This window comes from Cavia porcellus, unplaced genomic scaffold (genome assembly GCF_034190915.1).
Source record: "Cavia porcellus strain 051 isolate PalLab524CR breed Dunkin Hartley unplaced genomic scaffold, mCavPor4.1 scaffold_24, whole genome shotgun sequence".
Lineage (NCBI taxonomy): Eukaryota > Metazoa > Chordata > Mammalia > Rodentia > Caviidae > Cavia > Cavia porcellus.
In genome coordinates, this window is record NW_026947507.1 from 29723999 (window position 1) to 29749520 (window position 25522).

Sequence of the window (25522 nt, forward strand, 5' to 3'; positions counted from 1 at the left end):
CTACAGAGAATACTGCAAGACATTCTAGAGAGAGAGAAAAATACTAGGATTCCAGGAACAGTGGCAGAGAGGCCTCAATGAATGGAACAGAAAACAGAATGAAGAAGACAAGCAGACAATGGATGGCAAAAAAGAGCATAACAGAAATGAGGCAGAGAAGATTGGTTATAATCTCTAATACAGATGGCCTTAATACACTAAATTAAAAAAAAAGAACCACATGTAGAGTAGATCAGGAGGTAGGGTCCACAGAGATGCTACTTATAGGAAATATAATTAACATGAAAAAGAGTACATGGACTGAAAATCAAAGATGACAAAACAATGCTCTATGTGACAGAGAACCAGAGAGTGATAGGGGCAACTAGACCATTATTTGTGGATAGGTTGGAAAGACAGACTTTAATAGGTAAAGGAATATAATTAGAGATCAAGCCCAGAAGAGAGAAGGTTCGGAAACACTTAGGTAAATAGAAGGTTGCCTGCTCCCCCGCCCAATTTAAAACCAAGGGTCTTGGTCAGATCCAGAAATGCACAGTGTACCCTGGGGAAGTGAAAGGGGAGGGAGAGTCTTAAAAAAGATGGCAGAAGATAGTGTTAATAGTGTATCAGGATTTAAAATCCACATTACTCACACCACTCTGCTTAGATAGATTTTATTCTGTCCCAGTTTGTCTACCTGCATTAGATTTGAGGGCACAGACAGCTATCCCCAAAACATCAGGATATAGCACAGTAATTATCATTAATTTCCTATTATCTTAATCTGGGCCCTGTAAGACTTACACTGTTTTATTGTGACTGATCTTAGTTAAATCTGATTTGTTTGATTGCTGTTTGGTATTGACAGATTTTATTCAAAACTGATATGGTTGATAGTATCAAGTCTGAGATTATACACTGAAGATGACAAGACTACGATACACATTCTGGTTTGATTACTTCTTGTTTTTGAAGTTTTATACTATCTGCAAAGTTGTTTTTATTAATACTCCTATATACTGATATATTGAATTATACTATGTCTGATGATATAGCCAATTCCATTGAAGATAACACAGGAACTATGGTAGAACTCCTTGTACAATGGTCTTATGTCTTTTTCGTTTCATGTGTTTATAAGAATATGTTTTGTTTTGTCTTGCTTTGGTTTGTTTCTCCAATATAGAAAAGATAGAAATACATGTGAAGACTCATGCATGTGTAGAATTTATAAACAGTTTATGAGAACTGATCTTATGACACATGATGAAATGAACAAATACTTTGAAGAAAAAGAGACACTAAAATACCCAGTGCTGATCCTGGAGTGTCATAATGTGAAACCCAGCAATAGTATTATTCTTTGTTCAGAGTGATATTAGTCTGCTTGGGTTTATTCAATCTCAACATAATTGAAGATATGGATAACTGCATGTATGTTTAAGTGTATAGGATTGACAACCATATTTCTAAGTTTTTGTTGGATAGTTGAACAGAACTGGTTGCAGTCTCTCTGTTTGAATCCCCACTTTATATGCTCCACTTTAGTATCTTGAATAACTATTTGTAAAAAGACAATCTGTAATCATCAACTAGTGATTTGTTTATTTTTTTCTTTGAAAGAATGTATTATTTCTACCTGTTTTCTGTCTTGTTTTGTCTTTAAATAAAATTTTTTTTAAAAAGACACTACAGTACCCAGTGCTGAGCCCAGAGTGCCATGATGTGAAATCCAGCAATACTATTATTCTTTGTTCAGAATGATTTGAGCCTGCTTTAGTTTGTTTAATCTCAACATAAATGAAGACATGGATAACTGTATGTATGTTTAAGTATATAGGATTGATGACCATATTTCTAAGTTTTTGTTGGACAGTTGAACCAAACTGCAGTCTCGCTGTTTGCATTCTCACTTTATGTGTTCCACTTTTGTATCTTGAACAACTATTTGTAAGAGGACAGTATTTATACATCATACAACTGATTTCTTATTGTTTTTCTTTGAACATATGTATTATTTCTACCCATTTTCTGTTTGTTTTGTCTAGTCTTTCTTCGAATAAAATTTTAAAAAAAGAAATACACTGCTGTTGTATTTATGCCATTGTACAATTAAGAGTCGCAACCTCGGTTCGAATCCGAGTCACGGCACCAAATGCTAGGGTTATTTCCAAAAGATGAAAAATATAAACAAAAGATGAGAAATATAAAATAAAAAGCGGCCTTTATTCTGAGAACACGGAGAGAGATGACCGGCACCCCCACCGCTGGCGTCCCGCAATCTCTCTGGCGGACACATGGCGTGGGGCCTGTAAATAGCCTCGGTTTGGGGTGGAACCTAAGGTGGGCATTAGGGATACACAGGTAGCCCATTGGTCCTAGGTTTGGCACCATATGTAAATTTCCAGGGGCGGGAAGATGGCATCACAGGTAACTTCCTAGGGGTAGGGGAGATGGGGCTTCCTTCTGAGATCTATGGGTTAAGACACCATCCTTGACTCCCCTCATCCAATCTAACTGCAGTTGCTTGTTGTTCTTTCCATGCTTTATTCTTTCATTCTACTCATCACAGTGCATAATTACATATTAACTTGTGTGTATATTTATTTAAATTCTGTATCCACAACTGACCCATAAGGTTCATGAACTTAGAATCTTTCATCCATCGCATAATATACATGGTTTGTACACTGACGGCACACAGCAGTCCATAAATATTAAAACACAGACGACAGACAAATGAACACCCCTATTAAGGAAATACTTTTTCAACATGAGCCCAAACGTCATAGAGCATTAAAATGCACACTATGCAGTGAGGTTTTCTTTAATCTTTATTTATTCAGAATGCAATCCTGGGCCAACCTATAGCCATGAGAAAACCCCAAATTCTGAAGTAGTGTTAACAGACTGATTAATATAACATCATTGACCCCATAATTATAAGAAAGTCAATTTCCATTCCGTTCATACAATCTCTTGGCAGACACGTACATTTTCTTCCCATCAGAAATGCATTATCAGGATCATGCTTACATAGATAATCAACACAAGGGACAAGTGACAATTTATGCTGAAGAACTTAACTCTTGCAACAGACAGCTCACAATGCCAAGGTATGCTGGCTTTTTTCAATGGCATTCATTGTGACACTATCACCAATGACATTAAAAGAACTTCACTAATTTTTAAAAGCTAGAATTACCCAAAAGGTTTTATATTGCAAATAACACCTGGAATACTGGATTTGAGCCTAAGTAGGCAAGATCACTTACTTAGATCCTTTCCTCTGTCTAATATGTGTAGGGAAATGAATGCTATGTACGAGAATGAAATGGGTCGAGTTCTTATTTTTTACCTAAGAATCTATGTATTTTAAGTAATATTGAGTAATATTTAAATGATTAAAAATAAATCAACGTTATATAGTAACTGCACAAAACCTAAAATAAAGTGGCATTATTACATCGTACTACATCATATAGATAGATTAAAAGCAGCTAATTGGGAGCTGTTTAAAAATTTAAAGTTTCAGACATCATCTTCCACCATTCCATCAACTCTTCCTTCTCTTCTTCTTTCCTTTCAGAAAAAGACTCCAGTTCAAAATTGACCTGATGGGGAAGAAACAACCAAGAGTACTATTACCAAACTGTGTATTTTTAAAAATACCAATCTTCAAAATGAAAGCAGTTGTAGAGCTTAAAGAATAAAATCAATCTGACCATTTGAATTAAAGTAGATCTGGAAAAACATTTCTCATGATAAACAAAATATACATTCATGCTGAAAAATTAAAAGCCATTATGTCTAAACTGTGCTTCCATCTAACAGCTATAAAGACAGATACAGCACAATAAAACTCCCTGCCCCTGCCTACTGCCTTACTAAAAAATGTAACCTATAATGTTGTTCTCCCTTGGACTATTGCATGAGCTCCTGCTTCAGGCTTGAATTTATGCTATAAAATTAAAGAATACAAAACAGAGTTTGTTTTTCTGGTATCCCAGTCCACAGGCTCCACTTTCCAAAATTGTAAGTTTGTTAAAGAAAGTGGCAGAAGTACACCCCACTCCCCTTTTCATTAGGAGGGTCAAGGCTACACACACTGCGTAAGGTGAGACCAGATGTGCAGCCCCCAACCCCAGTCCTTCCCAAGGCCCCACTGAGATGAAGCTAAGAGTCCCTCCATAGGGCCACCAGAAGCCCTGTTACCTGAACTGCGGTTACACTCACTACCTCACTGGACTACAGGATGGGAGACAGACTCACGAGCCAGACAACTGAACCTTTTCCATCCTGTTCCTCGAGATACTTTTTTCTAGCTTTCATTTGACCAAATGTACTTCCTGATTTTCATGCATATACAGTCCATATACATCACATGCGGTCAAAATCAAAATATCTGATTTAAAACTTCAGAAATTTTCATTTGTAAAACCAAACACTTGTACTCCAAACTTCTGGTACATAAAAAATAAATAAGTAAAAAATTTCTCAACTAAGTCTCTTGATTGTAAATCCTGCAGGCTACCCTGTGTATAATCCCAATAATGTAATACAAAGCAAAATTCTGCCCTAAGTAAAATGTGTTATCATTGCCTCTACCTTCTCAATAAAATTAATTGCATCCACTTAAATAAGATATAGATTTTGTTAGTATTCAGCTCATCATATGCTTGAAATAAATGTTTGGCTAATGCTCAAAATTATCCTGAGGCATCACTGATTTTTTAAAAAAATATTTAGTGTATAAGGTACTATGCCAGGTGCTAGAGATGAAAAGACAATAGCACCAGAATTCTATTTATACTGAAGCCAAAGTAAGCAAATAAAAACTTACTATCTTTAAGTTTTATGTGAATTCCTTCAAAAATTGAGGAAAGGTTGCATGTTATTAAGTCACTGATGAGACCTTGGGCAAATTGTTTAACTTTGTTAGGCCTCAGTTTACCCATCTGTTGAGTGGTAATAATGACAAAAACTATTCAGGGGGTTACTATGAAGATTTAATATGTCACTTCAATATACTAGATAATGGTAGTGATGAATAATTATTAGCTTAATTATTATTATAGTCTTAGTTATTATGATTACTTACCCCAACAGCAGGACTATAGGGCACTGCCACTTTTTTTGTTATTGCCAGATAGCCTGGAGCTGAGGCTGTGAGTTTATAGTTTCCAGGTACAAGGAGCCTCCAATAGTCACCGTCCTTTGCTGGAGGAAAACAGAGCATCAAGCTACACTGGCAGATGCAAAACACTTAACTATGTGATCTGCAGAATACCCACCATGGCTCAGTTCACCTTCTAGGAGCCCTTACTTTCAAAATACATACATAGGAAACTTGGTGAAATTCTGAGAGCTATTTTACAGATACTGATGTTGAATTGTCCAATAAGACTTCTTATACATGGATCTTCCACTCATGTCAGCAGTAACACAGGTAAAAAGACACATAAAGTCCCTAAACAAAGGGATGAGAACACCTGACTCCATGCCGTGATTCTTTCTAAAAGACAACATGATGGTCTAAGAATCTACATCAATGTTTGAGGTAGCCTGATCTCAATTTAGAGTCCCAAAGATGCAGCCAGGAGTGCCTTCTAGCAAGTGCATTTCAACAATTCTCAGAGAATTCTTAAGAGCTGTAGTTTCATCTCTCTCATTTTCCTAGCTTCCTTCCTAACTTAGAGGGGATCCCACAGCCCACCACTAACCAGGCTCATGTATGTATCTCTACTCATTTGCTTTGCTCCCTTGTTCAGACACATCCAGAGAAGCCACCAACCTTGGATAGTTTCCAACTTTCTATGCCTATTTCCATGTGGCTACAAGGAGCTTGAAAAAATACACACCCGGGATGGTTGGTCTCTAATTCCTAAACACTAGCCTTACACAGGTCATGATACCTTTCTTCTATACCTTTCTGTTCCATTCAATCTCCGGTTTTCCTAAATCAAGGCTTTTCAAGCTTAGGTACATAGCAATAACTAAGAAACTTGGTAAAATGCAAAATCTGATTCCCCTGCTCTGGGATGAGACCGGAGGGCCTGCATATCCAATCCTCCAGCTAAGCCGGTTAGGAGACGTCACACTTTAAAGGTTCCAGGAGACAATCTGTGCTTTCTCCTTTTTACGAACATCTCTAATACATCCTCATTATCTCCTCCATCAGTATTTTGCATCTTATTTCACTGAGAAAAAAGATACAATCAGAAAAACAAAACAAAACCCCAGTGCCCACATTTTCCAGTCTACCTCTAGCCCACGCATCTCATTTCTGCTAGCGTCACACTGATCTGTGCTTGACAGCAATATTTTTGGAAAGATCTGTCAATATTCCATCACCAATGGCTCTCTTCCTATTGTCTCTGGGCCTACTCCAAGTGGCCATCACTCCTCACTCCACTGAAATGGATTTTGGTGGGATTCCAGATTGCTAATCCAGTGATTCGTTCACGAGGGTCATTTCGACACTTTTCATCATTCTTCCTCCTGAAACTCTTCTAGATTTCCAGGACAGCACAATTCATTTGCTTCCTCCCTTGGACTTCTCTCCTGTTGCTAGTTCCTTCCTAATATCCTTCCCTCAATAAGCGGGAGTGTCTCAGCATCCACTTTTCAGAAAGCATTTCTTGCTACCCACTTAGTCCCTGGGTTAGGTTTCTCCCTGCTTCTCACAGTATGGAGGCAGAGAAAACAGGATTTAGACAGCACAGCAGGACTAACAGGGAACAGAAAACAGGTTTCCTGAGGCCAGGGGCACCGACACCTGAGCTCCGGTGTCCCCAAGGGTTAAGGGGAGCACTATGTCGACACAGATTCTGGAGTGTGGCTTAGGAGGACATGCTGGCACTTCGTGGGATATTCATGAATTGTGTTAAATGCATGCATAAGTGAAGTTTCTGAGGAAAAATGTTAAAGGCAAAAACAAACAATAAGTCCAAACTAGAAAAATAGAGGTTAGGAAAGATAAGGATATAGACTGCTTTGGAATATAAGCTAAAGGTTAATTCCTCACAAAGCCAAAAGTATTGTAAGTTTACGGCTAGAAAAACTGTTACTACTGTTGTCGTAAAGATGCCAGTGACAGTTTAACTAAAATGAGCTGGATAGAGGTTTAACAGGAATCAGCAGTTTACAGGAAAAAACCTCACATTCCTCAAACTGAGGAAATACAAATGAGACTTTAAACCGGGACAGAAGGGCACGACGATGTCACACCTCAGCCCTGCAACGCCTGTCTCACCTTGAGTCACTGTGGGTTTCTTTTCAGGATTATAGGAAGAAATGTGTCAGAATTCCGAAGCACACAATGTGCAGGGAGTTACTTTCTTTCCTACTTTTTCCGCTCCCTCCTACTGTCCTGCAATTCACGGCTCCTCCGCGCTGCTCCATAAAGACCCAAGTCGCTGTCCTGCGCGGCTTCACTCTTCCTTTGCCCAAACCCGGAGCGCAGGGAGCGCATCCCCGAGCTGCCCTGCAAGCAGCTGGGGAAAGGGCGCCCCCTGCTGCACCCCGGCTGCAACAGACAGCGACCTCAAGCTGCTCTTCTGCAAGAGCCTCTTACCTAGATCGCAGGCAGGGCAGATCTAGGAAGAAGGGAAGCGCTCGATTGCTTAGCTTAGGGTAGCATAAGAATTATAACTATGATTACTATTAAATATGCTATGGACACCATGCTACAGCCCCCAGACAGCAGCAAAAAAGACCCACCGGACGTCACATCATGGTCTATTCCTTCCACGGAGATGGTCGCGTTGGCAATTGGGTTACCTTGCAGGTCTCGGACGAATCCTTTGACTCCTCGGTGTATCTGCCCAAGAACAACCAAGTCTTCGTGTTAGAAACTAAGTATATATTTCATATCAAGCAGCTCTTTGTTTTCTAACAGCAAAACAACAGGTGCCCACTGTTGCACAATCAAAACACACTCACGTGGCTAGCATTTGTGTGTGTGTGTGTACTCTTAGTTTTTTCTCAGAAAAATGAGAAGTAATCTGAAAATTAATACCTTGTTCTAGGTCAAAGGAAGACTTTGAAGCACACTAAATCACAAAAAAGACTGACATATTTATAAAGTTTTACTTTCCACGCATTTCAGTCCTATCTCTTGCTTGTAAATTCAGGCATCTATGTAGATATATAGCTTTCATGAAAGACATACATTTCATAGCCATAATAAACTGGAATATTAAAGCTTAATAATATTAGCTCATTCTGTATGAAAAGGTATATACTGTGCCTACTTTTGTACTAAACCCATTAATGAAATATTTTGACTGAACAGAAGTGGCATAAAAGATTAGTGAACTTCAAGTGTGAAAATCGCTTGCTGAATTAGAAGGCAGGTGGAAGGGTTGCTGTAGGGAATAATCCCCTGCTTTGACTACTGCAGGACAAACTACAAAAGCAGCTTTTTCTTTACTCTTTACTCTTAAAAGATAATTTATCTAATATATATGGATAATTCATCCATATATGTTTGAAGTAACAAGGAGTAACCCCAAGTCTTTTAATTACACCTTCTTCAATATCAAATAGAATTCATTAAACTCAGTTACTTAATACAATATGCCCCAGTCTCCCAAATACTCACTTTGCTCCTAACCCAACCTCGCCCTAGAAGGTGAAAATGTTTTGATATTGATGGTACTTGACTGTCTCCTTATAGAAACTAGACTATCAAGTATCCCTTTATCATCAGAGAATAAACTTAGCAGTGAGATAATGTTTTATCAAAGAGATGCCCCTGGTTATCAGCAATAATTTTTGCATTGCTTTTTTTAATTTTAAAAGAAAACTTCTAAAATCCTATAAAATAGCAGTTTAAAATATAATTTAAAAATGGTAAAAACCTAAACTTTACTATAAATACTTAAAATATCATTGTTGGAAATAACGGCCAGCCGTGGTGGCTCATGCCTGTGATCCCAGCACTCTAGAAGGCTGAGGCAGAGACTTACAAGTTTCCAGCCCAGCTTGGACAACTTAGCAACCTAGCAAGAGCTCATCTCAAAATGACAAAGGGGGCACCAGCGGCCTGCAGATGTAACTCAGTATGAAGGCACAAGGTTCCACAGCCAGTACCACAAAGAAAGAAAAAATAAGAATGATAATTTTAATCACAACCAGTATAGTGTGGCAAGAGTCAACACATTTTTAAAAAACATAGAAACTAGGAGATCTCTAAATTTTTTCCAAAATTTATTTATGAACTAACCAACCAACATTGAAAGAATGAAATTTGTTTACAGGACAACTTGACAAGTTAGCTTTTTAAACAAAAAGAGGATTCATTCCTAATCAGAAAGAAAAAGAAATTATAGCGAGGAAGGAAAAAAGATACAGAGAGAGGGCCTGGGGTAGAAAATCAAATAAAATACAGATTTCAAATTTTTTAACTGGGACTGAGATTTTTGGTTGAGAACTACTCAACAAAATCCAGAATGATCTTAGCTTGCAGAAGGAGTTATTCAACTGTAAGTACTTTATTCATCCTGAGTCACAGTAACCCTGGTGTTATCAATATTATAAATCTTCAAAAAATGTTTCTTGAACATTGAAAAGTAAGTCAATACCTCAAAGACACATAGTTCATCTGTGTCATGCACAAACACACCCTGTAAGAAATCATGACTTCTCTGCCTTTGTAACCAGCCACAGGATGCAATTTAATAGCCAAAGAAGTAAACGTTTATTTGCAATTGTTGATTAAGGCAACTTTTTTCCAAAGTCTTTTTGTTATTCTTTAAATTTTATTCTTCTCTTTATACTTTTTTTCTGAGAAGTCAATTTGTGGGAAAACTCCACTGCAGTAATAAATTCCAACAGAAGTGTTATGAGTTGTCATAAATAACCAGGAATTCAGATTGGAAATCACTGTCACTTTATGGCTTTTGCAAAGAAAATCACAGTTCAAATTTCACTCATGACTTGGAGAAGCTGTTTGACTACAATCTGTCCCTCCTGTAGTAATCTCTCTCCAGGCCTCAGGATATTTCAATTTGAACCAAGGGTAAGAAGGATTCAGATCCTTCATGGTTGTTCAGCTCTATTTACATCAGTGGGTCTTTAAACTCTTGTGTTCTTAAGTATCACCCAGCGAGTTTCCTTAGAGTCTTCAAAATCGCAGATTTTCTGAAGTGAGTGTGACTCAATGGCAAAACAAGACCCAGAGATGATTCTGACACAGCTGCCCATGAACCCATTCTTCGAAAAATTCTTTGAGAATTTGAGACTAGTTTGTCTCAACGCTGTTGAGTGGGAAACTCCTCTGAGCAAACTACTTACTCTAATTAGCTTTACAATTCTAGTTCCTGAAAACATCTCTTTAAAACTCTGCAAGAGATTTCCTCTCAACCAATTACAAAATTAGATCGTCTAATCACCTGTTTTCCATGAGTTGTCAACTAGTGGCGCTTAGACTGTAGGCACAGCTGTTCAATTACTAATCACTAAGCACTGCTGCTGAGAAAACAATTCCAGCACAGAACTTCTGGCAGTCTTCAGGAATCTTTCATCAGCTTTTGATTCTCTAAATTGGAATATTCTGTGATATAAGTTGCACGGGCTCTCCGTACAAATACCACTCTTCCTGCCTCCGCACAGCACATGCCCTAACACCTCTAACACCCATGCCGAGTCAAGGGTGACCATGTGGATCAGTGGGCAGGGAAAATTCTCATGCCAAGTGGCTCGAAACAGGATTGCAGAATTTCATCCTCGTTTTCAGTCCGTTTTTATGGCCAGATGCACTGATGCACGCCCACCCAGCACCATGAGTGTGACAAATTTTGTTTTGCATTGTAATTTTCTCAAGAACTGAGACAACTTATGCAGCAGCTGACCCTGTTTTTTAATTTCTGATTGGGATGATGACCTTATTGACAGTAACTATGATAGATAAAGCTGTAAGAAGCTTTTTCTGAACCTCTGGGGTTAGGGAACTTTCTGTGTCAGCTCATGGCTTCATGTGGTTACCATGTTTTAGCATTTGTAACTAGGTAGCTACACTTCTGACCCACTAACATGAAACCTGGGAAAAGGTTACTACTCCCAGTCTTTCAAAGAGGACCTGCAATATGAAAGTAGCTCAATGGATTTGCTGCAATAAATGTGAAGAGACTAAACCACTATAATAAGGAGGCATTCCTTAACATTCAAATAAACCCTATCGCTTCCTCTACCCAAAAATACATTTTTCAATTAACTTTATTCTTGGAACAAATACAGCTCTCCTTAAATGCAATTCTCCGTAAAAAGAAATGTTCTGTAGGGTTCTCACCAATATTCCAAATCAGTCTTAGTTTTTATTCCTGAAAGGTATTTTCCTGCTAACATGCAGTAGGAATTCACCGACTGAAAAAATCTTGCAGAAGTGCTCATTAATCAGGACTCCGCAGCAGCAGATGATGGTAATCCCTTTCATAAGGTAAGAATTCCTAAGCTAACTATTTTTTGTGGAAAATAAATTTGTTGTGTATGCATGTGTGTCTGTAAACAGCCAACTTGATTTAGCAGCATTTGTTCATGCCAAAGTAGTTTAACAAATGAGCCTGGACTATCTACTAGCACATGAAATCAACATCACCCTCCTTGACTTTAGGGGTAAATGACTATATCCAGAATGGAATTTGGAGTTGATAGAAGCACTGCATACAAGAGTGGCACCTTGAGGTCTTTCCACCACCACAGTCCAGGCCCAGTGTCTACATACTGAAGGGAATGAGGTTAGCAACAGGTAGGTCAGTCTCAGTGGCTGGGGTATTTTGTTTTAGTACATTCTAAGACACACACAAAATTCTACAGAGACTGCACTGGAGTGACTATATAAGTGACTCTGGTCAAGATTCAGCATCGGCTTGAGAGGCATTCAAGCACAGTGACTCCTACCTGCATTAAACCATAACTGCATAGCTTCAGGCAAGTGGTTGAACCTCTCTGCGTAAGTCCCAATTCTTCATCTTTAATTCATAGATGATGACAGTGGCATAACTTCTCTCATAGGGTTATTGTTATGAGGATTAAACATACAATTATTACATGCAATGCAGTTAGAATAGTTCCTGGGAAAGGCTAAGTACCCAGTCAGTGCCAACTATCATTGTAACCCTGAGTCTAGGGCAAGGCGGTGAGGCACTCAGGGCAGAGTTTCAGGATCTACAGTCAGGAGCACAAGGCCTCTATGTGACCTTTCTTGTTTTGCTGACTTCTGCCCCCTATAAACTGTTTCTCTTCTGCAATGCCTATCTGCCATGCCACTCTAGTGGACTGAAACTTCCACAAACTGTGAGCCAAGTAAACCTTCCCTCCTTTAACTTTTGGGTCAGATATTTTGTCTCAGCAACAAAAAAAGTAACTAAGACATATACACAAATGTAAGTAAGATTGTGCCTCACTTCAAACACCCCAGGGTAGTCAGTTCTCAGTGAATAGTCATAAACCAGAAAAGCTATGACAAATGAAAGCCATCTGAACCATTGCTGATGCCTGTTTTCTAAGAATGGCATCCTCACTCAGGCTTAGATGGATTTCCTTGCACAGGACCCCTCTTCAGGGACTACTGTGCACAATTTAAATGCTCTTAAATCTTTCATTTGATGCTAGACACCATGTTTACCTGCTCAAGGTAGTTAATGAGGGAGTTTTTGTTATTCTCCCAGTAGCTCTTCAGAGTCTCTTCTGGTGGGAACTTTTCACAGCTAAGCTCCACCGTGATCTCAAAACAATTGCTGCTCAGGTAATTGAAGTCTTGCATTCCTGCCAAAGCACCAAATGGAAAATCAATATATGCATGCATGCAATATATAAATATTTCTACATTCCATTCAGAGCTAAGTAAGAGACACAACAATGGTACCTTTGATGGGGCCTTTGGGAAACCACAGAGAAGACATCTACCACGGGGGATCTGAAAACACACTTGGGTGAGTAGTACCTAAAAGTACCATCTCTCTCAGGTTCTTAAGTATTTAGCTTGATGAATTGCTCTTACAGAGTGTGAAAGCAGAAGCCATCCACACTGCACATTGCTGCAGTGAGCTTCAAAAGGGACAACAAGGTGACAGTTCCAATCCCTGCAGACCTATTAAAGAAAAGTGCACCCCTCTGAGGGCACTTTTCTATCAGGGAAGAGCTGGGAGAGTCATGCAAGATGATCTGGCTTTCCTTCACTCTGACCAGTGTCATAGGCAATCCTGAGAGGTCAGGGGTCCTGATAACACACCACATTTTAATTCAATAATTTCTGGGGCTAGGAATATGGCTCACTGACTGATAGAGCTCTTTCCTTGCATGCACAAGGCCCTAGGTTTGATCTCCAGCCTCACAAAAAAAAAAAAAAAAAAAAAACTAACGCAATAATCTGAGTTCCTATTACTCCTAGGACATGTTAATAGCACTTCAAGCTTGAACAGATTGAATTTCTGCACCCAGACCAATTTTAAGTTGAATCTGATCCAGATGAGTAGTGGGTGTTGCTGGTACCCATCACTTTCATGGAGCCCAGGTACCCATCACTAAGCTGCTTGTCAGTGTTGGCTGCTAAGGGTTCACATCTGCCCCTTCTTTCCTGGAGACTTTCTGACAGAAGTCACCTAGGTAAGAGATTTCATCTCCCATTCCTTACCAGAGGCATAAAGCAGTGGCCAACTGATAGGCAGCCACCAAAAGTTGGTTTCCCTTCCTGAAGGAGAGAAGACCTGCCCTGCTTTATGCTGCCCTGCCCTGAATTATGCTTCAGGCCCTTTCCCACCAGCTCTGGCCAAGGCTGGACATCACCTGAGGACATGACTTCCCCAGCTCTAGATTTTTCCTTCCTGCTTTCCTTATCTCCCTACAGGGCTCTCCTAAAGAGGCCCCTGCAGAAGTTACAAGCATCTAGGCTCTACTTCCAGAAAACTTGGCTCAAGATAGTGATTTTATTCACTCTAGAGAGCTAAAAAGCCATCCAAGATGACACTGGCTGATCACATTGGAAAATAATCACTAATATTATTGTTACTGCTAATATTATTGTCATAAGTTTCTGACTAATATAGATTACTTGATACTACGTAAGTAATACACTACTTGTTCCAAAAGTTAATTCCAATGGAATTACTAAAGTTTTTACATGAGCAAAGTTATAAACTTACTCCCCATCTAATACATTTGATTTACTCTACATCCTAAATCTATCATAGGTCTTATTTCTCAAGTTATAAGGAACAAAAATGCACTAAATCTAATCTGGCTAAATGTAAACTACAAATTAAAGCAAAATAAACATCTACCAGAAAAAAAAAAAACAGGAAGAATATTTTTCTCACAGCAAAAGGCAACAAAATTAAGCTTATCTATCAAATTCCTACAATTACCCGGTGCTGCCACTGGCCTAATTGTCCTTCTTGTTGCCACAAAAAATCTTTGTTAGGCAAAGAATTTTTAAAAGTGTGTCAAATCATTACATTTCACTTTTCATTCTTGGTTGAGACAAGCATTGTGCCACACAGGCTAGTGGTCAGCACAGTTACAATAAGAGCTCTACAGAGTCCACGTAAGGACAAAGAGGAAGAAAAGACTGTCCTAAGGACTGAGGAAAGTGGGCCCCCCAGCTGTGGCCCTGCACATCCTTTGCCTCCTCTGTAACAGGTAAAAACCTTCCTGACCTAATTGTGCTTATTACCAGAGTGCTTACAAACTATATAGTCTGTGTCACAGCACACCTGATAAAATATGCATTTTTCTATAGCAAAATATGACTAATCAATAATAAGGATGTGATCTTCTTGCCTAAGGCCTGAACTTTAAAAAAGGATAATTAATAAATACTTGATTTCTATTTTCCCAATGAACATCTTCAGTTTGTTTCCTGTATGTTTTATTTACCAACCTGATTTTTTTAATTTAAAAAACTACATTATCTATTATTCATGCATAAAACTAAGGTTAGAACTAAAGATTCAGTCTTCTTCTGAATGGCTGAGGGACAGTGAAGATCCTCCAAACATAAGTCACTCTGTAAATCTAAATGGTTATTACACAGAAGCCAATGTCAGAATGCCAAACGGAGACTCACCACCAGGGACACTGTACCAAGCCCCGCCATTGGTCGTTCCATCTACAAAGCTACTGTCGTCATCGTTCTTGCGGCAAGGTGGCCTATGGGGATCCGACATGGCCGGATTGTAGGAGGAGTATGACCGAGCCAAGCTTTGGAAAATGGCGTCGTCTGGGCAGGAGCTATATTCATGAGCACTACCTAGAAAACAAAGCCACAGCATGAAAAAAACAGACACTCGATCGCTGAAGAGTGATTTAGTATTGAGCTCCAGCTGATCTATTTTTCAGCTGATCTATTTTTCAGGGGTGAAAGTTTAAATACTAAAAAATTACACTGAAGACTTAGAGTTATATAACTTCCATTCCTAATATTAAAAAGCAGCAGTTGGGCAGAAAACACACTCTACTTGTGAATTGAAAGCTTCACAAGGAGAGGTGATGGGGTCATAGAAGACTAGACCTGGGAGGACAGCAAGATTTCCATTGTGAAAAATTTTATTTAAAAAACTGAACCATTATCAACCTTGCAACCTTGCAACACCCATGTATATTATGCAGCATTTTGTCTTTTTGTATCTCCTATGTGTATAATAGAAGAATGTCTGTCTGATACCACATCCTTATTGATGTATTATAAAATACATCTGCCCAATAAGTTTCCCAGCTATTGCTAAGCCACAAAACCTCTACACTTAATTACAATATTGTTTAACCAGACTGCTTTGAAATCTCAGAGTTTCCTGTCTCTAAAATTGTCATCCTGTGTTTACAGAAAGCTTAAACTTCCATGGTTCCTGAGAATGGATCCAAAGCAGGAAATTTCCTGAAGCAATGAAAATGAGCTACACCTGGCTTTGCCAAACACATAACTAAAAGTAAAAAAAAAAACCGAAGCACCACTTACACACGCGCACACACACACACACACACACACACACACACGTGATCCTACTGCACGAATGTGAGAGCATCCTGAGACACACGTGGATCCTGATGACCCCTCATCCAAGGCTACATCCACTCTTAAACCACCTTGGATACAACACTGCATAGCTTCTGTAGTGTCCTCATATCCCAGGGCCCAGGACTGACCCAAAACCCAAGCTGATCTAAGGATTCTATTAATGTTATGTCTCTTTTCACCTAAATTTGGAAAAAAGTTACAATTTCTTCCTGCCAAATAAATGAAATAGATGTCTTCAAATAAATGTATTTCTACAGGCAAATTCCCTTAATAGCTGCTGCTTAGAAGAATAACACAGAAATCATCCGGCAAACTTTTCTATAGAAATCATGAGCTTTGAACCACATAGAGAAGCAGGAAGCATGCCTACCACTCCGCGTCTCGTCGTATGGGTAGTTGGCCACCAGGTCCCCTCCGTGCAGGTTGGCAGAAAGCACGAAGGGAATATCCATAATCCAGTGAATGACAGCCTTCGTCTCAGGAGCAAGCTGTAGCACAGATTAGAAATTTAAGGGATTATGATTTTTCACTTTTTACTTTTACTAGCATGTTTGCAGTATACAGTGATTACGTTCATTGTGGTGAGTTGGTACAAGTACATAACCCATCTCAACTCTTTTTATGTCTTCTTCCCCTCTCCTCTCCCATCTCTTGGTTTCCTTCTCTTTGGTAAAAGATCAATGTTGCTGTCTCCTAATAGCTTTCTTTTTGCTCTTTATTTATACTTTGGGTTTCTATGTAAGAAAACCTATAAGCTTGTGTGTCTGATTCCTTTCACTTAACATTATGGTATCAATAAATTTGATCAACATTGTTTGACCAGTTGACAAAAAAAACATAAAAAAGGATTTTTAAAGCTGGAATGTAGCTGTGTGTGGTAGCACACACCTGTAATCCCAGCACTCAGAAGACTGAGGCAGGAGGATCACTGCAAGTTCAAGGCCAGTCTGGGCTACAAAGTGAATTCCAGGCCAGCCTGAACTCCATAGTGAAACCCTGTCTCGAAAAAATAAATAAATAAATAAATCTGGCAGCTATATTTTTAACCAAAACACTTAAATTTTAAAGTTGTATTCTAAAATATCTCCCCATAAGATAACAGTATATACCCAGCACATCATAATAAACCCTGCCTCTGTAATCACTTCCTATCAACATTTATGTTTTTGAAGTGGGCCACTTCAATTAATAATATAATTAATTAAATTTGTATTCTTTGAGTAAAAAACTAAGGCAGTTTTATATGTTTCGTGATCATTTCTATTTATTACTTTGTGATACATTTACGTGTGTTTTAGCTGATTTTTCTATTGAGATGTATATTTTTTCTTATTGATGTGCATTGTCCATTTAGGAAAGGCATTAACCTTCAAGCATTACCATATTATAAGTATTTTTAAAGTTTGCCATGTGTCTTTCAAATTCTTCAAACTAAAATAAGGACCATTAATTAGGTATTTATGGTAAGAACACAACACTGTCAGATTCTTGTTCCCTGTGGTCCCTTCCTTTGCTTTTGTGTATCAGTCACTGGCTTACATAAGTGTCCATCACATACCAGTTTATATATAGGGAATTTACTGAGTTCTCTCCCTTTCCAAAATGTATACTTCACAAAAGTTTTCTTTTACTCGTTCCATGCCTTTTATTTTTAAGTAACTGAAAACACACGGAATTCACTTTCCTCTGTGATATTTATAAGACAGATGTTTCAATTCCATTACGTGAATAATGCATTCTTTCCACATAGATCTGAAACAGATCTTCTTTATATATTAAATCCTTATACACACTTAAGTATGTTTCTAGAGTTCAAATTAATTTAATAATTGAACCCTAGTTTAAATTTTGGTTAAAACAACCTAAAAGTAATTAATATAGGAAATTAAATCAAAAAATTCATTAATGCACATTTTTATAATGAATGTATTTTTCTAAGCCTGATGCCAAAGTGGCATTAATGCCACATGCCAAGCTTAACATGCATCTTTCCATAGAACACTTTGTTCAAATGTTTTCATTTACTGCAGAATTTATTCTCAGTCCTCTTCCCTGCACACCCATCACTTTCTCTGTTCACTCAAAGCCAGTGTCTGAAATTGACAAGCGCCCTGGCTCAGTAAGTTCAGAAAGGACAGAAGTCACTGCAGTTTGAAGAATCATTGGAGGATTTCAGGAAGGAGGCAAAACTTCATCATGTCTTGGAAAAAAAGTAAGTATTTGGACAGTAGAAGAGATAAGAAAGAAATTAAAATAAGAGGAAAAGAACCCCTGGCCACTTGAGGGAAGTAAGCAGAGTACTTCCGGGGTCAAGGGTTAGTTTTAGTCCTGGAGGTAGCAGACTCTGTATTTATTACTCATTTGAAAATATTCAAAATGGGATGCACACTATGCTGCTGTACATTTGCAGACTGATGTGTGCATGGAAAATTATTTTGGAGGATGCACACAAAAATGTGAAGTCACTGAAGACTGTAATAGGTTTTTTTTTCTTCTTATTTGCTTTATCTCTTTAATAAGAGAATTTCATAACTTAAAATATTTTTTGAAATATGTTTTGAAACAAGCTGAAAAACCCAGTCCCAAACAAAAAAAGTGGCATAAAACTAATAGGTTTAGCCCAATGTTAGTTTTTATATCATACACTTAGTAAAAGCTAAAATGCTTTTACTATTATGTTCAAAAGAAGAAAGTAAATTCCACAGTTTGATAAGTTAAAGTGACTCTCTCTTTGCTTTTTGGGAGTAGGGGTGTGCACTGGGAATCAAACTCAGAACCTCCTGCTTGCCCGGCAGGTGCTGTGCCACCAAGCTCTATCCCGGACCCTCTCTCTCCCTCTGAACAGAGCCTGGTAGGCTAACTGAATGCCAAGACCCCTCAGGTACCATAAGCACATATATAAATGATCCACAGAGTGACCCACTCTGAAGCACCATGAACAACAAGGGCCTGATACACTTGAACACCATTTGTCACCCATTTCACCAAATATCTGTTTAAAGACTGAGTGTAAATCAAATGGGATGCTCTAGAATTAGGTGGCTTTGGCTCTTAAAATACATTGAAGCTATATTTACTTATTTTCTTCTTAACTTAGGCATTAAACAGAAGTATAACTCTAATAAATTATTGGGTGCATTTTAATCCACAATGTTGTCAAGCAATCCAGGCCAAGGCTCACATGCTAACACAGGGTGTCTAGGCTGTGAGCTCCGGGCAGGTGAGAAATGACTTTGCAGAAGTCTGAGAATGGCGAGATCTTTACTGCTAGAGGCTCCAAAGAGCAGAGAGCACGCTGGGCCTGGGGGAAGTCTTGGGAACCTCACCAGAATCTGCACTCCTGACCTGGGGTTCACAGTGCACCAGACTGAGCAAGCCTTGAAATTTACAACTCTTTATGAGGGATACAGATACTATGCTGGGAGGGATTGGGGAAAAAGAAGATTATATGATGACATTAATGAAATACCTCCTCTATGTCTCCTACCAAGTTGGGTCCCACCATTAATAACAAAAATGAAAGAGATGTATAAAACATAGGAAATGACTGAACATAAAATAAACAAATCTTGCTTTGTTCCAGAAAAGATACTATAATTTTGGTACAGTTCTCTTTATCTAAGAAAAGTTGTGGCACTAAGAATTTTAAAATAAAAGCTCTTACTAAAAAAAAATAAAAGAGTACCATAAGCATCATATAAGAAGTATCGCCTGAGCCAGAAACATGAAAATGTTCTACAGATATTACACAAATATAATAGATTCATGTGAGATGGGAGAAGGCGATGCTGTCTAGAAATAATGGTACCTGCAGGAAGGGGTGCCAACTAAATATTCTGTCAACCAGAGTTTACGCACAGCTCTCCTCTGGCAGGCGATGGGCATTATTTCCCCACTTCTCAGATTTAACAGAGCATTAGCGGGTTAGCACAAGCAGTGGGGAGTTTGTAGACTAACACTGGGACTCGGCTTCCAGGACAGGGCTTCCTTTCTGTCCTGTTCGTGACTTACCTCACAGGCCTGCCCTGTGTTCCCAGCCCACTGACTACTGGCTCCCCCTCTCCCAGGAAAGTGGTTGCAGGCTGCAGGAACCAGGAACATGGGCCCCTTGATTTATAGGGTTTTCCTAGAAGCCTCGGCCCTTGGCAGCTCCTGTCCCATGCAGACAGCCACAGGTAGGCTCAGCCCTGGTTTCTAGAATGAACCCTGAGTGTGGAGCCCTAACAGCACTGCAGGCCCAGCAGCGAGCTCCCCATCCCTGGGTCCTCCCTCCAGTGGTGCCCCAGTCACACTGGAACCAACCCAGCTGGTGATTCTCCAGGGCTACACTTGTCAGATTCTGTGATTTATCTGTGAGGCTGGATAACAGGCCCTCAGCCTGCTAGGTGTCTCAGAGTTTTAACTCCTGCAAGCAAGGAATTGAAATCTGGGGGAAAAAGACAAACAACAATACAAGCAAATAACTATGGTATTATATATATGATGTATGTGACAATAAGCATTCCACTGGGAGTACACATGAGGACCATGAGGAGGCTTAATCAACAGGATCTGTGCCGAGGCACACAGGACACTCTCTCAGGGCAGGGGACATGGAAGACCATTCCAGACAGCTCACGCAAAGGCACAGACTGACCAGAAAATGGTACGCTGGGGAACAAATCGGAGTGGTCCAACCAGAGGACGTGGGCGGCTGGAGCCCAGGGACATCTGAATAATCTCGGGGCTGTAATATAGGGAGAGACTGTACTTTCCAGGCTCTCCTTTGAGGAAAGTGAGATAGGAAGCAACAGGTGGGACTTTGAATCAGCAGTCTGAGGCAAAAGGGACAGGCTGGTGCAGATCAGAGTGCAAAGAGGGGACGAATAAGAGGGGGCTGTCGGTGCCAACAAAGATGGCAACGCACAAGAGCTGACCCCCAATCCAAACTCACCCACCCAGCCAGCTACTCCACCCTACCCAGTCTGGAAGCCCACCCCTCCTAGGAAAAAAGGAAGTAATAAATGACATCTCTTTGAGACCCGGTAGAGTGAAATGTTTAGGGCTGTCTGTCTGCGGACCAGCCAGACTTCTTTCTGGACAAGCCGAGCTTGAGCTCTGGGCGTTACCAGAAAAAGGAACCCAGTGAGCAAGAACATCAGAAAAGCGGTGCTGGAGGGGCTGGAGGTGCGGACAGGAGACCCTGCGGCCACTCTCACACTGAAGCTCAGGAGAGGGTGGGGACTGAGGGACGAAGTGGTAAAGGCCTCAGGGGGGACCCTGAGGAAGGCCAGAATCGGAGCTGTGGCAGATGAAGAGGGAAAGAAATCAAGTAGTGATTTGAAGGGCAAAAAAGGTAGGAATTAGTGGAGTTTTGTAAAGCAAGGGAGGAAACCTGAAAAGCAGGCGAAGCCCAGTGATGTGGTAGACCTGTAGGAGCTGCTGACCAGAGGGGCTGGTGACCCCTCTGAGAAGGCTGCAGTGACTTCCTAAGGCCAGAGTCCAGCTCCCCCCTCCTGCCACGTGCCCAGCTCCTGCCCTCACCCCCTCGCCCAATCCTGGGGTGCAGGGCTAACTTCCAGCCCCGGTCTTCAGTCGTGGAACTGCCCCATAGGTGCAGACGTGACGTTCATGTCCTTCACTGTGATACCAACCCTCAAACATACTCCCTTCCGCCAGGGGACAGACCCCCAAGCACACCACGCATGCTCCTACCTTCGTGTTTTGATCCACAATTTTCTTCAGATTTTTCAACAGATGATTATTTGGACCACCTTCTTTCTCGTTAACATAAACTATTCTATCCAGGTCTGGGAAGTTCCGGTTCAGATCTATGCCCTGGGCATTGCTTCGACCCACGAACCAGTCCTTGAGCCCCCCAGGCTAAAAAACAACCAGAGAAAAATTATCACCCATTTATTATTACTTCACTGTGTACGTAAGGTCTCCATTACTGCTTTTAAACATAACTGATTATTTCAAGAATATTCTCTCTTAGTGGCATTTTCACTTCACTGATATACGTAAGGAAGTGTAAGGTTTAATGTATTATAAATATTTGGGCATTTCCAATGAATAATATTTTAAATATCAATAATAATATTTAAGAGATATTTATCAAACAAGTACACATCACTCTATAATTTCACTAAACTGAAATGTGCACTTCCTCCTATTTTTTAAATTTTCAAAATAAGATTAAAGGCTTAAATATTTTATGTTAATAACATATGCCCCTCTTACAGTCTTTATCCAAAAACTGAATTTATTTCAAAATCTTGAAGAAAGGATTTTGAATATTTTCACCATATAGAAATAAGATTTGAAGAGACAGATATTTTTATTCTAATTAGATATTACACAATGTATGCTTGCATTGAAATATCACATTGTTCCTAGTAAAAATGTATAATTCCATACATAGTTATATTTTAAATAAATTTAAATTTTATAAATTTTTTTTTTAAAAATACAAGCTCCAGAAGTTCCAAGGCTTTAAAAAGTTGGAGGGTCTTCTATCGAGTTTAAACTCATCACTAATGTTACAATCTAAAAAATTCATATATTTTCAAGACATTTAGTTTTATTTTATAAAATTAATTTCTTGTTTAGTATTGAATTACATCAAATTTATTATACAGACAAAACTACTATATTTTTAAAGTTATACATGTATATCTTAGACTATGAGGAATAAAATATCTATAAGACAGAAAATAGTAAGATAATCTCTACCCACTTACAGTTATGAATGAAACTGTAAAATGTTAATCATTTTACTTTTATAGGTTACTAGGTTATTCTCTCATAATTTTAGAAATTTTTTCAATGTTATACTTATTTACAAAAATTCACTGTCTGGGCTTATATGGTCATTGGCTCGTCTTAACTTTAGACAAGCATAATATTTACTTTAATCTGTTCCTATAAAATAAGAAAATTATCACAAACTGTAGACAACAGCAAATATAATACTCCATCCTTATCTAATAAAAATGGAAACAAGTGCCCTATTATCATCTCTTAAAAGCCATTGATTTTCATCATAGCAATCAAAATGTATAAAAGTATTTTAGGTTAGATAAAGGGTCACCTTTTTGCCTTTTATTTTTTAATTTTCTTCTTCACTTCTAAAACCAAGTATTAAACCAGCAAATTATTGATCTGGCCAAAAGTAATTCTTGCTTGATTTCAGTAGAGGGCGCTCTAACACCGACTCATCCATGGTATTTCTCTTGAGGACATTGGCAGCATTCTAAAAACTGCATTTTTAGAAGGCAATTTACCTGATCACAAATGTGAGCAAATGTTATTTTTTAACAATACAAACAAAACATTATTAAAATGCTAACTTCTTAGCAAATGTTCCCATTCCTAATCTCTGCTGAAGAAACTACCTCATCCTTTATACCTTTTTCCTTTTCAGTAGGCATTATGTGAAATCCAGACATCTTTTTTTACTTTACTTCTGATTCTTATTTTTTAACACCATATGTTTGCAATACATAACGATTACATTCCTCATGGGTAGTTGGTACACGTACACAACACATACTAATCTTTTTTCTTAACAGCAAGTTGCACAATGGGTCCCCTGTACTCTCCACTGCACCATCTGCAAGCTTTCTGTGGAGACATTATGTATGAAGAAGCGCATATGTATAAACATGCTAAAAGAAAACAGTGGAGTAGGCACACCCAGTGCCTTTCCACTCACCCTACTGCCTCCCACTCACCTGAGATGCCGCCTTCTCAAAGCCGTCAGGGTTCAGGGAAGGCATGATGTGAATTCGAGTACTGTGGATCAGGTTCACGATCGTCTCGTTCCCCTTCTGGTACTCGTTGCATAGATACTGGGCCAAGAAAATGAGCAGCTCTCGTCCGACTGCCTCATTACCATGCATATTCCCAACATATTTAAATTCAGGCTCACCTAAAACAAAAATACATGTTATAGAGACATTTTCTATAACCCCAAAGAGAAGGCTAATGCCATGCAGTGCCCTTTTAGTGTGTCTCTACTAATTTATTACAAATAGTCAACAATTTCTTTTCCCTCTAGAACTGATGATTTCCTAAGAAATCTACCTTACATGTCCCTTGGAGAATGCTCAAACACTCCTTCCCTCCTTCTGTTCCTCTCTCTCTCTGTTATCCACTAAACTGTGTTCCCACAAAATTCATGTGGTAAAGACCTAACATCCAGTATGACTGTATTCAGAAATAGGGCCATGAAGGAGGTGATTAAGGCTCAAAAAGAGGTCATACAGGTGGAGCCCTAGTCCATGAGGATTGCTGCCCTTGTAAGGTAAGACAATAGGATCTCTTTCCCACTGGATCTGAAGAAAGGTCAGGCAGGGACACCTAGGACAGCCCTGAAGACGAGACTCTGCCAGCCAGAAAGAGAGGCTTCACCTGAAGCCAACTCTGCCAGAACCTTGATTTTGGACTTCCTGGCCTCCAGAACTATGAGAAAATAAATTTCTGTACTTTAACCCACCTTGTGTGTGATATTTTATTATGTTAGTCCCATAGGTTACTACACCACCCCACCCCATAATTGATATCCCTGTCTCACAAAGTGCCTCCTACTGCATAAATACTGCATGTGTTTTTATTTAATTCTCACCAAACATCTAAAAGTAAGCATTATTATCCATGAAAAACTGCAGCTCACACTGTTTAAGAGGCCTGACCGCAGTTACACTGCCCATAAAGCCAGGATTCAGATGTTGGTCTCCTGAGTTAGTTAAAATTTTATACATTTTAATTTCCTGAACCCTGAGGAGTAACAGGAGGCAGGCTGCCTGGGTTCAAACCCTGGCACCACTTTTTACTGGCTGGCTTCAGCACATCATTTCAGCTCTCTGTGGCTCTTTCGCCCCATCTAAAAGAGAGCTAACAATAGATTCTGCCTCATAAGGAAGGCTGTGATGTTAAGAACTAAGTGAAATCATGAATGTGAATGTCTGGAACATTCGTAACACGCGCTGTGTGTTTCCTGTAATGATTTCTAGAATAACAATTAGATTACATTATCTTGTTATGAAGTGCTTTGCCATATATACTTGTAATTTTATTTTTATAAGGACCCACTCAAGTGAGGAAGACAGATATTTTTATTATCATGGTGATACCAATGCAGCCCAGAGAGGTTAAATTGTACTGCTGGGCTTGGAACTCAGACACAAATCACGCCTGCCCCGCTGCATCCTGGGAAGAGTCACAAGATTGCAGAGCCCACCAACAAATTCATTGTTAATCCTGTTTTCCACTCCCTTCCGCTTCATCCATTCCAAGGGTCCAATTCCCCCATACTGAAATCACAGGGCTGCTCCTCTCGGTATTAGAGGAGAAGCTGGAATTCTTTTTCTCTTAAATATTCCTCACATGAGATTCCTGACTGTGCGGTTTAAGTGACTGCTCATCACAGGAAACCATGCCCTTGCTCGACCTCTCCTCCTGCTTATCTTAATCATCGAAGGGTCAGGTGGGGGCAGGATCAGCACTATTTATAGCATCTCGGTTTTGTTTTTGTTTACTTTA

At 39.3% G+C, this 25522-nt stretch overlaps 1 protein-coding gene across 1 annotated transcript in view; it reads right to left on the reverse strand.

Annotated features, from left to right (window-relative positions):
• Positions 1–2798: 2798 nt before the first annotated feature.
• Positions 2799–25522, reverse strand: part of Cpe (carboxypeptidase E) — a 106129-nt gene continuing 83405 nt past the window's right edge. The window contains exons 2-9 of the mRNA XM_003479326.5: positions 23713–23909; positions 21692–21859; positions 16368–16485; positions 15050–15232; positions 12611–12750; positions 7705–7804; positions 5084–5202; positions 2799–3596 (exon numbers count right to left, since the gene is read on the reverse strand). Coding sequence (XP_003479374.1) covers positions 3498–3596; positions 5084–5202; positions 7705–7804; positions 12611–12750; positions 15050–15232; positions 16368–16485; positions 21692–21859; positions 23713–23909 — 1124 coding nt within the window. The 3' untranslated portion in view covers positions 2799–3497. The remainder of the gene's footprint in view (positions 3597–5083; positions 5203–7704; positions 7805–12610; positions 12751–15049; positions 15233–16367; positions 16486–21691; positions 21860–23712; positions 23910–25522) is intronic.